We start from the raw sequence: 13,744 nt of genomic DNA, 5'->3' as shown, positions 1-13,744 counted from the left end.
CTTTGGTTATATTTTGCTTGTTTCTTTGTTTTGTTGTTTAGGTTCCTGTTAAAGTTGAGATCATATGGTATTTGTCTTTCACTGCCTGGCTTATTTCGCTTAGCATAATGCTTTCCAGTTGCATCCATGCTGTTGCAAAGGTTCCAATCTTTTAGTTACCTCTAGGTCTGAGTGCCCGCCTGTGCTGAATTAGTTCAGCTAGAAATGTGCCTCTTTTCTCTCTGCATCAACTCACAGAAGCTCCTTTGTCCCATGGATGCCAGGCTAGATAGGGCCCCTCTGCCTTCTCTTTCTCCAAACACCGACATGAACAGGCCCTACTTCTGTGAGCCGCGGGGGAACAGCCATTCTTCATCCATCGTGTTCGATCCTGCCACACACGTGCGAGTCACAGGGCGAAGGGACAGTCTCTGCCTATTGGGGTCTCACTCACCAGACCACTTCAACATCTCGCGAGAAGAAATTACTTCAGCTACCCTTTCCCCAGCAGCCTGCCCCTGCACTCAAGCAGAACCAAGGTCCCCACAGTGTCAAGCGGCCACAGCCTGCACCAGCAGTTCCCTTGCGAGGCCCTTGTCGGTGCCCACAGCCTCACATGGGATTTGACATTTCCTCTTGATGCCCAATGAGCATCTCAAGTATCACAAGTGTAATCCAGAACTCTTGATTCGTCTCCCTCTGAAATCTGTGCCTCGCCCGAGTTCCTCTTCCTAATTCACATCCAGTTACTGGAAACTCAATTCCGGGACACATTCCCAACTGCTCTTACTCTCGTGACACTCCAGGCTGGTGCTGTGCCCCGCGTCCGTCCCCGTGGCGACCACTCTTACCACTGCTCAAATCTGAAGTCAACGCCGTTTCTCCCCAGACCAATGGACAGCCTCTGCAGTGGTCTCGCTGGGTCTAGTGCTCTCCCCGTGTCACTCACCCTCCGTCCAGCTACCAGAGTGATCTTCTCACGTGTAAATCAAATCACACCACTTACAAACTTCAAGTACTCCAGGGCTTCCCTTTGCCCATCCCAGTAAAATCCAAACTTGTCACTGTGGCCTGCCCCAGCTTCTGTAACCCTGGGATCCCTTGGTGGCCAGCGTGCCATAGAGAATGGCCTGAATTGCGGTCCAAACTATTAGCCAGAGTGAAGCATTAAGTATTTCTGAACTTGGCTGGAGTCTGGTCACGTAATATCATGCTAGACACTTACCATCATCCGCCCTTAGAATATAGTATACTGTTACCTGTAGGACCAGACTTGGTGCTGAGAAAGGCGAAGTTTAGCTTTAGCTTTTCCTCTTCCTGGAAGAAGATGATGGTAATGCTTCTCTCTGCATTTTTCCCTACACAGAAAAGAGCCAGGAATTAAAATACATTCTTTACAACAGGACCGATCCTACACTCATCCTTTGGAAACAAAGTGTATCAGCTGTCTTCGGCCCCCCACACTCCACACCCCTGAACCCCAGGCCTCGTGACTAGCCTTCAGGTTGACATTCCACATGTAAAGCACAAGGCTCCCGACATTCCTAGCTGTGGCCAGGGAAAGGTAGGATCAGGGAGCAAAGTACTTTCGGCATTTGCAAAAATGTTTGGTCATTTTTTCAAACAGGTTCTCAGGAGGCATTAGCAAATATTTTTTTTCTGTTTTTAAAATCACACATATTAAAGTTTCTCCTGTCTTGGAGTTTACATGTTAATGTTTTCTTTGGCGGTTTTTTATTGTTTACTGAAATTGTACTGATGCCATAGGACCGTATTTGTGCTCAGAAGCGTATTAGGGAGGAAAAACTCTTCACCTACCCTCTTCAGTTCAGTGTCGGGGGCGTCTGCGAATTAAACTGTCCAAGATTCCCAGGAGAAAAGGCATGCAGTTTTTACTAGTCCTTACATTTCCGTGGGAGTTCAAAGAAGTCGTTCCACTCGGGAGTTTGCATACCATTTTAACAAAGGGAGGGGACCTGGGCTTCAGAGGGTGATGCATTGTGGGAAGTGACGGGAAACAAGTGGGGGGACTAAGGTCTGTAGAAGCGTGCCTGTCTCTGTCAACTCCCATCTCTGGTGATAAGACTGTCGTCCTCTCGCTGGTACGACGCGGCACCTTTCTCAGGGGGAGAGGCATGCCCCGCTTTCAGGCAGAGGAGGGGAAGACAGGGAGCTCGCCTTGCATCTGTGGACGCGCAGTTACCTGCAGCTCAAAACACTCCTCACGGCAAAGTGGCATATCTGGAGGTGGTGTATTCTGACCCCCTTCAAAAAGAAAGCAAAATACTTAGTAATTAAATCGGATGGCCAGTTAAAATCCTGCAGCGTAACCTGAAGTCACTTCGCCTTTCCAGTGCTTGGGGCGGTGAGATTCGAGCTGATGGGGTGGAGTTGAGGCGCAGGCGCAGAGTGGGGTGGAAGGCAGCGCAGATGCGGCCAGGGCTGGAGGACCTGGCACCACAGAAGCCAGTTACTCCCTTTGCAAAGTCGTCTAGCCTCAATCGTCCTTTCCTCTCATGGCAGGTGTTTATGTAGGCCTCAGCTTTTCCGGATTTTGGAAGTATGATGATACCGTGTGGTACAACCTGACTGATATGATCTATTCCCAGGTTGGAGAAGGTAATTCCTTTAAGAGTGCCTTCGTCTTCGGCATTTCATTTACATCAACCTTTGATCCGTATTTCGCCTTTTCCTTATGTTTTGATCCATGGTATGATTTCTTCCTTTAGGACACATGGAGCTCTCAGTGGTGGATATGGTTTTAACAAATCATTTCTTTGTTATCCTCACATCTTTGGGACTTTTTGTAAGTAAAGATCTTCGTTCTCCAGACAGCCCCATCCTGGAGGTACGTGAACTGCTTTGTAACAAATAGTTAGCCTGGAATATCTGTCATGACATAAAGTAGAAACATTGAATACTTGAGTTATGTGCGGTCTCCCTTGGAGTTGAAATGCTTCTTCCTTTTAAAAAATGTAAAAGCATAATACAGTGACTTCTTCCTTTGCCTCACAGTGTTGACAATATCATTTGGAAATGGTGCTAGTGTTATTGCTATACAGGTTTATAGTAAGTTGTACATACTTACAAGTAGAAAACACTCTATCTGTCTATATATCTATAGCTATATATGTTCCCAAAATACTTTAGGATAATGGATAAAGCTAAATATAATATTGCAAAGGAACCTAAATTAAAGTGACTTTTGGTGTGGAGAGAAGGGAAATATACCATACTTTGCTGTGTATAATGCATACCCACATTTTTGGCCCAGACTTTCAGGAAAAAAATCTTTCATTTCAATGTCTTAATTCAATGACATATACCTAGCTACTTGTTTTTTGTACTGTAAAGGAATTTTAGCCTTTATTTTTGAACATACAGGTATTGTTATTGCTTTCTAGAGTTATACTTTTAACACATTAGCATAAATAAAGGAATTAAGACATGTATATAGCAATGGCATTAGTACTACCCATGTATAATACACATCCTTATTTTTCCCTGAAAAGTTTGGGCAAAAGATTGTGCATTATACATGAGAAGTATGGTACATTTTGGTGAAGATGCACAACATGCAGAGAATGAAATTCTTAAGCATGTTAATAAACACCTCTTAAAAATTACAACAGAAATCAGAGTAGTCCTAAAGACTTAGGAACAGTGGAAGAAGAGATAAGGGTGAGTCCAGAAGGGGCAGTTGTCCTGGTGGAGAAGCAGGTATGTCTTCTGCACAGTCATTATGACCTTTCTTCGGGTGCACAAACATTCCCTCCTTCCTCACTATCTCTGAGAAACGACCATTTGTTGCTCAGACAGCTAATTGATCTGGCCTTCTATGTGCTTATCATATAATTGCAGAAGCCAAGTTATAGATGCCAGGAACAGTGACTCAAGTTCAAAGTCCAGAGGGCCCAATCTAAGGCCTGCACTAGGCTGAGCAGCAGGAGTTCGAGGGGAAATTGGGGGGTTAAGGGTGTGCCTTCCCAATCCCAAGAGAGTGGCAGATTTGGTGCGGGCCTGGGCAGCACAATTCCTCACTCCTCCACTTCGGTCATTAACAGATGGGGTGTGGACCCCAAATCCCGGCTGGCATTAAGTGAAGGTATGAACAGGTTGACCCAATGGTGACACAAGGCAAAAACTGACGGGGAGATCTCCAGGAGGTGGTGTCCACGACTCAAGGGGCTGGTTTCAGTGTGGCACTCCTAACTGCGGGGCTAAAGAGAGATGTTGCCTCCAGTATCACTTAAATGCCATGTTTTGTTCAGCCTTCTCAGAGGCAAGCTAAAATTAAAGTTCCTTTTTTTCTTCCTTCCAGTTTTCAAGGGCAGACTTTTGTGGTTTCGAAAGGGTAAGATGCTTTAATATCCAAGGGTTGGTTAAAAGATAGGTTTCCTCGGTGTTCTTAAGAGATGTGGCGCAAGACGAGAAATCGAACTATAGATTATTCCTGTTACTATAATGTTATTCACCATTTAAGCCTAAAAAGTTGTATTTCTACCACCTATCAAGTCATAGGACACAGCGTCCTGCCTTTTTTCGGAGGCCACGCAACCCCTACTTTCTGTCCCGTCCAGGATCGTTGTGGGTGTTCAGGTGTTTTCCGCACGAGGGCGCCCAGGCAAAAAGAGAGTCAGGGCTGAAATCTGGCTAAGAGTTTACTCCCCAGTCCATCCACCCCTATGCAGGAGAAAGTCGCTTTCTAGTTTGCACCTAAACTAGCCACGCCTCCGCGTCTCCCTTTTGGGGAGATTTTATTCCATTGGTTATCTCCTCTCTCTGTTACAAGGTCAAGTTTCATGATTCAGTAGGTCATTTTAATCAACACACACAAGCATGTTTCCGTTTGGAAGCCACGACAAAAATTGTGAGCATTCCTTGCCTTTTGCCACGTCCCCTCCCTCTCCCCACCTCATACACGCATGCACAGCCAAAAGTGAAGTTGTTTTGAAAAGTATAAGGATTAATCTTTGGGTGGGGCCTTTTAAATAATGACTGAAGGAAGGGCGGGAAGAATGGGATGTGTGTGGCTGTTTGAGAAGGTTTGAAGGAGTTCATACTTGATGACTTATTCATTTACTTCTTTATTTGCTGGGCAAATATTTGAGTACTTTTTCTAGCCCATGCTTGTTTAGACAAGAATAATTCCACAGTGAATAAGATACCATCCCTACTGCCATGTAGCTAGGAATCAGGGCTTATTGAAATTAAAGCAGGTAACGGAAATAGAGGGCAAAGGGAAGAGAAGATTCTACTTGAAGTAGGGTCACTGTAGCAGGTCTCTCCAAGGAGGTGAAGTTCAAGCAGAGTCTTGAATGAGTCAGTGAAAAAGTACATTCAGACAGAGGTAATAGCAAGCACAGAGATCCTAAAGTGGAAAGGAAGCATGAGGAAAAAGCTGTTAGCCACCAAAATCTGTTTAGTAGAAATAGCAGGGACTTGGGGTTGCTTCTTCAAGGAGGAAATTCTCTCTTGTAGAAGACACACAAGATCCTTCATTCCTGTCATGTCCGCCCCTCACCTCAAGCCACCCTTGCCAGTCATTAGCTTCATTTTCAGTACATTTTCTCCGGTTGTTAGTAAGAATAGCTACCAGCTTCATAAGCAATCAGGTTAGCCATCCCAGCGGGAGGACAGTGTCTCTTTCCCTGGAGTTCCCGAGAGTCTCAGGGCCAACTCATTCACCTGATGGGATCACGTGTCCCTGCTTGACCAATCTTTGTGTCTCTAAGTCAGACCTGGGTCCTGAGCTCATCCCTTGGAATGAGATCAGCCTGTTCAGGTGAGATTAGCTCCGGAGATATTGACTAGGCTGTTGTCAATTCTGATTCCAGGGGGGAAGTAAGCAAGAAGGAATCTAAAGAGAAGGAGTAAGCCAGGGCTCTATAAAGATTCTATGTTACTTGCTCAGATATTATACCGATAATTATGGTGTCCTGCAAACCTGAAGATTTATATGAGAACTCAAAAAGTTCATTCGATATAACACCTTAGCTTGAAGGTACCCTACCATTCAACTAAACTGGTGTGTATTCTGTGTTAAAAGTCTGTTTTGTTTGTTTGTTTGTTTGTTTAGCAGTTTCATGTAATGCACATAAAATTCACCCTTTTAGAGTATGCCATTCATTGGGCTTTAGCATCTTCACAGAGTTGTGCAACCACTACCACTATTGATTTTAGAGCATTTAAAAGGATAATGCACAGATTATACAGATTTCATTACTGGTCTATAAAACTGTGAGAAAATCTCCCTGTTGCTTCAACAATAATTTGAAAGTCAGAATCCTCTTATAACAAAGAAACATCTCACACTCTTGCATAATTCATACCCAACATAGCATGTACAATCCCACTTTCTCGAAAGCTTCTCCCTTAATGACCAGTTTTTCAAATCCTATGTTTTTGTGGCTTGTTTCTTATTGCTTCTTTCTGCTGTCAGGCTTCTGCAAAGGGTCCTTAAGCCTAGCTGCCCCTAATGCAGATAAAAGACAGGCACGTGGCCCACTGTGGCGGTGACAACGGGCTAACAGCTTCTGGGAGCATCAAAAAGACGAGGCCAGCAAGGCAGGGCATCTGCCGTGAACACGTGCTCGTTCGTGTGGAATTGCTGTGTATTCCTTTTCTGTGTGTGTGTGTGTGTTGTTCAAAAAGCATTCTTCTTGTTTCTTGTCCTCATTCTACAACCTTTTATTCGCATATAATGTTCTTCCTTTTATTTGCCCCACGGTCCTGAACTATTGACCTTTTACCTTTTTAAAATGTTTCTCCTTTTTTATAGCTTAAGTCTACACATTGCCTAAGTGATATTTTTCTTTTTGTATGCAGATAGACTACGTCAAAGGAAAATTGTGGTATAACGAACGATGTTTTGCTAACACAGAACAATACGAAGGTAAATTTTAGTTGAAGACGTGTCGACAGGCTTTTTTTCAACATAGCATATATGGATCCAGTAAAGTGACAAAATAGAGATAGACTAACATGTAAACATAGGTTTGTTCGGTGCAAGCTTTAAAACGAAGGCTTAAAACTAAGGGGGGGAATTCATTTAAATCCGAGACAACGGGCATGCCCTGATAGAAGCGCAAGCACTTGATCCGAGCATGTTTAATAGCCCGCTCAGAAATTTAGGCGCTGTTTGTGATTCCCGTGCCTTCCTGTTTTATAGTTGACTACGTGACTGTCACATTTGAGAGGAACAGGACCTTGAGTGAGGTATGGCATTGAATAGATGAAAAGGTAAGACATGTTATTGTGCACAATTTTATGGATTGTTTTTCATCTAAAAAAAACCCTCAATTCTACGGACTGAAAGGTTTCACAATTACTTCTTGCTCCCAGTGGTGCTTGTCCTGACGTTTAATGATGATTAACTAATTATGTCACTTCGAGACCCATGCCGGGATTCCGGAAAAACAACCCAGGCCAGAAAGGATGCTTTCTGAACTCACAACCCCTGCAAGAGAGCACAGGCATTAAAGATTTAACACTTAAAAAAAAATTAACACTTTTATTTGTAGTCAGTCATTAGTGTATTTGCTTAAGAGAACTAATTAGAGCTTCTATGTCAAAAACAGCATCACCTTCACCTTTCTCTTTTTGCAGGAAAGCTCTTGTTTTTATAGCCGAGAGCCATTTTTTGATTGGTTACCTTGCTTACCTCTTTCAAAACAAACAAAATCGATGGTTTCAACCGTAATAGCGTTTCTTGTGGACCAAGAGCACGATACTGGAGTCTACCTCTTACACAACAGCCAGGTAACTCTCGCAGGTGGCGCACCGTTGCTCCTGACGCTGCGATAAGGGAAGTTGAACCGAGCAGAGCTGTTGCCACTTTCTTGTCAGCTCTGGCGCTAGAGCCCGATCCACCAGAGACAGCACAGTTGTTCATGGCTACGGATAGAGATTAAGACACTGGAGGGATTTCTTGCCTCCGATTGTCATTGAGTTGGATGAAAATGGAAAAGAGGATGCCATTTGCATAGTGATTCTCCTTTGCTTATTCTCCCTGAGAATATAAGCTGAGTTAGGTCTGTATAAATACCATGTTTCATAAAAGTGGTTGGTGTAGAGCAGGGGTGTCAAATTCGTTGTCACTGGGGACCACATCAGCCTCGCGGCTGCCTTCAGAGGGCCGGATGGAATTTCAGGACTGTGTAAATGTAACTACGCCTTAACTAGGGGCAAGGAGCTCAGCGCCACCGCCGGGCAGAAACAAGGTGCCGGGCCGGACAAAACAAGGTGGAGGGCCGGATTCGGCCCACGGGCCTTGTGTCTGCCACCTGTGGTTTAGATGAACAAATAATGGAAATAAATTGCCACAGATCTGTATATTCTGCTCCAAAGGGTCTGAGCCCCAACTGAGAATTAGAAGTTTTCTTAGAGCCACTGTATGTATTTCAGCCCTGCCCTTATGATTTTAGGGGAGAAAAAAAATAATTTTTCCCTTCCCTCTTGGGTTCAGTGACCAGGGTCCTGTACATTACACTGACAAAAGACAGAATAGCCGGAGGAAAGGAAACAACCGACTTACGTGTGCAGCATCTGTGCAGACAGGTGCAAGTCGGTGATGAGGAGCTCAAAAAGAGGGTTCAAATTTAGGTGTCACGTGCCTCCTTCATGGGTTAAGGGGGTGAGAGCGGCACTGAAGGAAAATACAAGGGAAAGAACATGGCCTTACAGGGGGTAAGATAGTTCGTGGTGATGTTTGCTTACACAGGCATGAGTGGTCTGTCTGCCTCCTTTGGGGCGGGAAATCTTCCATGAAGACGGGGTTGGGTCGGTTCCATTCACATTCTCCCTGGAGGGAGTAGATTCGCCCTGAAGAGGGAATTTATGGCCGTCTTATTTTCCCAGAAGTTGCTGCTTTCAGTCAGATGAGGGGAGGCTTTCTTCTCTTCATCTGTAGAATCTCAAACGTCTTCAGCTGAAAATGATCTTCATAACAGAGTGGCGCATCTTAGGGTGCAAACTCTGATCCCCTTCCAGACTGTGACCCAGTAGAACTGGAGTGTGGCCCCGGGGCGCACACTCTCCCAAAGCAGTTCGAAGCGATAACAATGAGCTGGGGCATGGGAGGAGTCTTTCTGCTGAGTTCAGTTGCTCTTCCATTTATTATAGAACCTTGGACAAAGTATTCAATCTTCTAAACTTCACGTTTCGTAGCTATTAAATGGATGTATATGGGCGCAGGGTAACGAGATATTGATGTCGCGAATCTTTCCAGTTCTGTGCTGTGTTAATGGGCCCCTATCTTAATCCAGATCTGAGTAATAGGAAACTCCGAAGATTGTAACGTGGGCTAGTAGCATTCATGGAAAAACTCTTATGATTGCTCAATGCTTTTATCTGTTTCTAGAAAGCAACCACAGTCTCCGTCCACCACCTAAAACAGAACAAACCAAAACCGAAACAAAAATTTCCACTTTTCACGTTTCCTTCATCGTTCTCTTCACCTGTTGGAATAGTATTCCACCCACGAAGCCATTTTCTCTATGCCTATGGGAATCAGGTGCGTACCCACGGAACGTCACTCTCTAGCGTAGGTGTGAGTCCTTTGCCTCATCTGTGCCGAGTGGTTAGACTTCACGTAAAGAACTGTCGCTGGTGACGAGCGAGGTGGGAAGCCCGGTGAGAGAACGAGAGGTGAGCAATTAGACAATGAATACAAATTTTTTGCAAAGTTTTGCTGAAATGTGGAGCTGTGAAATGAGGCAACATTGGAAGGAAGGAAGGAAGGAAGGAAGGAAGGAAGGAAGGAAGGAAGGAAGGAAGGAAGGAAGGAAGGAAGGAAGGAAGGAAGGAAGGAAGGAAGGAAGGAAGGAGGGAGGGAGGGAGGGAGGGAGGGAGGGAGGGAGGGAAGGAAGGAAGGAAGGAAGGAAGGAAGGAAGGAAGGAAGGGTGTTCAAAAGGTGTTTGTCGTCCTTAAGACGGGAGAAATGATGCTGTGTGCCGATGGGAATTATTCGGTGGGAGGGGAAATTGGTGTGGCAGGAAAGAGGGCGACTTCTGGAGCAATGGCTGTTTCTAGCTAGGTGGGAGGAGAGGATATTTGTGCTCCCGTGGAGCAGGTGGCCTCGGGAGGAAGATTATTCTCCAGTGACAGGGAGGAAGGGGGGAGAGTCGATGGGTTTAAAGCTGGTCGGTGGACAGATGTGGTCATGGAAGTGTGCGGGGATTTATCTTCTATTTTTGCAATAACAAATCAAAGTCATTGTTTGAGAGTGAGGATGGAGGAAGAGGGTTGGAGGTTTGAGGAAAGAGAGAACAGAGTAAAATAGCAGCCTAGGAGGATGGAGGGATGAACCGAGGAAATGCCGTGTGATCGCTTGAGCTTTGTGTTCGTGATTCCGAGCGTGACCGGTTCAGCATTACTGCTCGTTCTTCTCCATGTTCCATTGTGGGAGCCCACACCTCACACAGAAGACAGAGGGTTGTAGTTAACCGCAGCTGGAGTTCTACCAAGAAACTTCTCATCAATAAAAGACTGCACAGGAGGGAATGCAATAAGACAAAGGACAAAATTAAGAAATTAAAGGCGTGCAAATGAAAAAGTAGCAAACTCTAAAAGCTGTGACCGAAAGAAATGATTGTCTATGTAGAAAATCTAAAAGATACACGCACATTATTAAAACAAACAAAAAAGGAGAAGGAAGAGGAGAAGGAGGAAGGGCAGGAGGATTCTGTTCATTAAAGACATGGTGGAAAGTGAAAATACAAGCTGGAAGTAATGCTTGCAACCCACTTAACTGAGAAAGAGTTACATGTAAGAATGAATGAGAATTTCTACAAAGCACTACAGAAAAGGCTAAATTGATTTTAAAAATACAAATGGGCATTTCACAGAGAAGGAAATACAAAGGGACTAAACATGTGAGGACATGATGTAATTCACAAGTCATCAGGGAACTCCAACTCAAAAATGCAATGCAGTATTTTCAGCTATTTCATTGGCAAAATTAATCCTGCCAAGGCACGCGTGGGAGAGGACGTGGATCCCTTCGACAGTGCTGATGGGAGGGGAGGTTCCTGCAGCTTTTTAGGTTGGCAACTTGGCCTTACTGTTACCCTGTAAATTTTAATGTTCTTGCGTTCTGTGACTGCCAATGTCACCTTTTTGATGAAGGAAACATACATACGAGGAAACATTTAAAAATTTTCATCATAGCACTGTGTAATGGAAAATAACTCAGATGCCCACGACCAACAGAATGAATAAATTACATTTTATTCACATAATGAACTATTTATGATACAGCAGTAGAAAAGCAAATGAACTGGACCATATGCAAAATGTATGGATATAAGTAAATGGTATTGGGAACACTCTTTTCTTTAAAAGAGTTTAAAGAAAAAATAAAATCAAGCAATGTATTAAACATATTTATATATATGCTAAAACTAAAAAAAAATGTAGCAAGGGAATGAAAAACACAAATTTCAGGACATTGGATATCTCTGAGGAAAGAGGCAGGTGGTCGATTTGGGAGATTGATAGGAGAAGGTAAAGTAGCAATATGCTAATTCTTGGGTCAGGCTTCAGTTGACACATGTTCATTATATTATTGAATAAATAGCATAAGAAAAACTGAGCCACCTGGCTGGCATAGCTCAGTGGATTGAGTGTGGGCTGCGAACCAAAGTGTCACAGGTTCGATTCCCAGTCAGGGCACATGCCTGGGTTGCAGGCCATGACCCCCAGCAACCGCACATTGCTGTTTCTCTCTCTCTCTCTCTCTCTTTCTCCCTCCATTCCCTCTCTAAAAAAATAAATAAATAAAATCTTAAAAAAAAAAAAAAGAAAAACTGAGCCATAATAGAGTAACAATTTAAAATATTTAGAAAAATGCAATGAGATGCCAATAGCTTTCATTCAAGTAGTCAGTAAAAATTAAAAACAAGTTTTTGATAATGTCAAGTATTGGTGAGGTTTGGAGAAATGGATGCTTTCGTCATTACCTACAAGAATGTAAACTGGGTCAGCAAAATTCAAGAACATTTACAAACCAGAAATCTTCATTTGGATAAGACTGAGGCCATTAAGAGCAGCAGCAAGCAGGATTCATCTTCAAACAATTCTCACCCAAAGACGGGGAAGCCGAGAACCTGACATGCTCTGTGTGTGCTGGAGCACAGCCCCTGCAGGACTTACCACGGTCCCGAGACACCACTCGCCAAGGCCGGGGGGCTCTCTCCCACCGCACGTGTTCATAGATGCGGCTGCCGCTGCCAAGAATGGGGAGTCTCACATCAGCACGGGGAAAACGCTCTCACCCTCACTCAGAGACACCCAGCCCTGCATCCTCTTGTGACCAAGGGACCGAGTGTGGGAGATGCCGGGCATCTCTTCAGTCTCTGGCACATTCAGCACACAGTGCTGTGTAGCCCTGAGCCCGCCACCCACCCTGTCATGCAAACTCTGGGAAGGAAGTGCAGGGTGGGCCGAGGAAGGAAGGAGTCTGTACACGTGTGTGTGTGCTCGTGTGTGCCTGAGGTGGGGGAGGGGGTGGAAGAATGAGGGCATGTGGGAGAGACCATGCTGCATGGGTTTTCCTGTGCAGGAAGGTTAGGCTGATAGGGAAAGGCCAACGGGGCGTGTAACCTCTCTCCTGGGGGGCTTCCTTTTTATTCTTTTAGGTGTGGCTGTCAGTCAGGGCAGGTCTCTCATTGGGGGCTTCCTTTTTATTCCCTTCAGTGTGGCTGTCAATCAGGGCAGGTCTCTCATTGGGGGCTTCCTTTTTATTCCCTCTAGGTATGGCTGTCCATCGACGGCGGCAACACTTTTGAATTACTGGCTGACTTTCACGACGATGTCATAAAGAGCACCTATCACAGCTTCTACACTTCCGATATCATTTTCATTTCCCAAAGTGGGAAGGCTCACTTCACGAAGGCAGGTGAGGCAGGCACGTTTGTTGGTGTGGGCACCACGTGAGCCAGGGCTTCCAAGGCATGAGAACCCAGCTTTGTCAATCAACTGACCTTAAAGTCTACAACCTACTGGGAGTGACTGGCAGGTTTAAATATGGTTTTAATTGTGGTAAAGTACATATAACATACAACTTACCACCTTCGCCGTCTTTAAGTGTGTAGCTCAGTCACATTACATACGTTCGGAGTGTTCAGTACCCACCGCTGCCGTCCACCCCCAGCACCCTTTCTATCCTGTAAAACCGAAACTCTGCCCTTTACACTCTTCATGCCCTGGGCTCCTCTCCCCACGGTCCCCAGAAACCGCTACTTTCCATCACTGTGGTTCGGACCCCGCCGGGTCTCCCGTGTCAGTGGAGTCGTGTGGCGTGTGCTCCTTTGTGACGGGGTTATTTCACTCGGGGTCCGTGCGTGCAGTTTCATACTGCAGACTTTTCTTCGTTTTTGAGGCTGAGTAATATTTCCCGTTACGTATACACCACATGTTGCTTATTTGTTCACCCCGTTGATGGTCGCTCGGGTTTCCTCCGTGGTTTAGCTGATACAAACAGCACTGTTAGAAAGGCAGGCACACAAATCTCTCTTTGAGACCCTCCTTTCAGTTCTCCGGGGAGTATACCCAGGAGTGGAATTGCTGGATCGTGTAGTAATGCTATTTTTAACTTTTTTTTTTGGAGAAACCTGCAGACCTTTTCCAGCGGCTGCGCCATCTTACCGTCCCACCGGCAGTGCAGAGGTTCCCGTTTCTCCGCACCCGGCCAGCGCGAGCTGCTTGCTGGCTTCTCCACAGCAGCCCTCCTGGTGGGCGTGCGGTGGTGTCTCGTGACAGATTT

General features: G+C 45.1%; 1 protein-coding gene across 1 annotated transcript in view; it reads left to right on the top strand.

Annotated features, from left to right (window-relative positions):
• The window catches only part of CATSPERB (cation channel sperm associated auxiliary subunit beta), a 74,395-nt gene that overhangs the window by 19,321 nt on the left and 41,330 nt on the right, over positions 1–13,744 (top strand). Inside the window, exons 7-14 of the mRNA XM_045823769.1 lie at positions 2,503–2,598; positions 2,709–2,827; positions 4,301–4,333; positions 6,808–6,874; positions 7,151–7,197; positions 7,588–7,740; positions 9,341–9,493; positions 12,733–12,877. Of these exons, the coding sequence (XP_045679725.1) occupies positions 2,503–2,598; positions 2,709–2,827; positions 4,301–4,333; positions 6,808–6,874; positions 7,151–7,197; positions 7,588–7,740; positions 9,341–9,493; positions 12,733–12,877 (813 nt within the window). The remainder of the gene's footprint in view (positions 1–2,502; positions 2,599–2,708; positions 2,828–4,300; positions 4,334–6,807; positions 6,875–7,150; positions 7,198–7,587; positions 7,741–9,340; positions 9,494–12,732; positions 12,878–13,744) is intronic.

This window comes from Phyllostomus hastatus, unplaced genomic scaffold (assembly GCF_019186645.2).
Source record: "Phyllostomus hastatus isolate PE091 unplaced genomic scaffold, TTU_PhHast_1.1 phas_scaffold_501, whole genome shotgun sequence".
Classification (NCBI taxonomy): Eukaryota; Metazoa; Chordata; class Mammalia; order Chiroptera; family Phyllostomidae; genus Phyllostomus; species Phyllostomus hastatus.
This window is presented reverse-complemented; position numbering and strand designations above follow the sequence as displayed.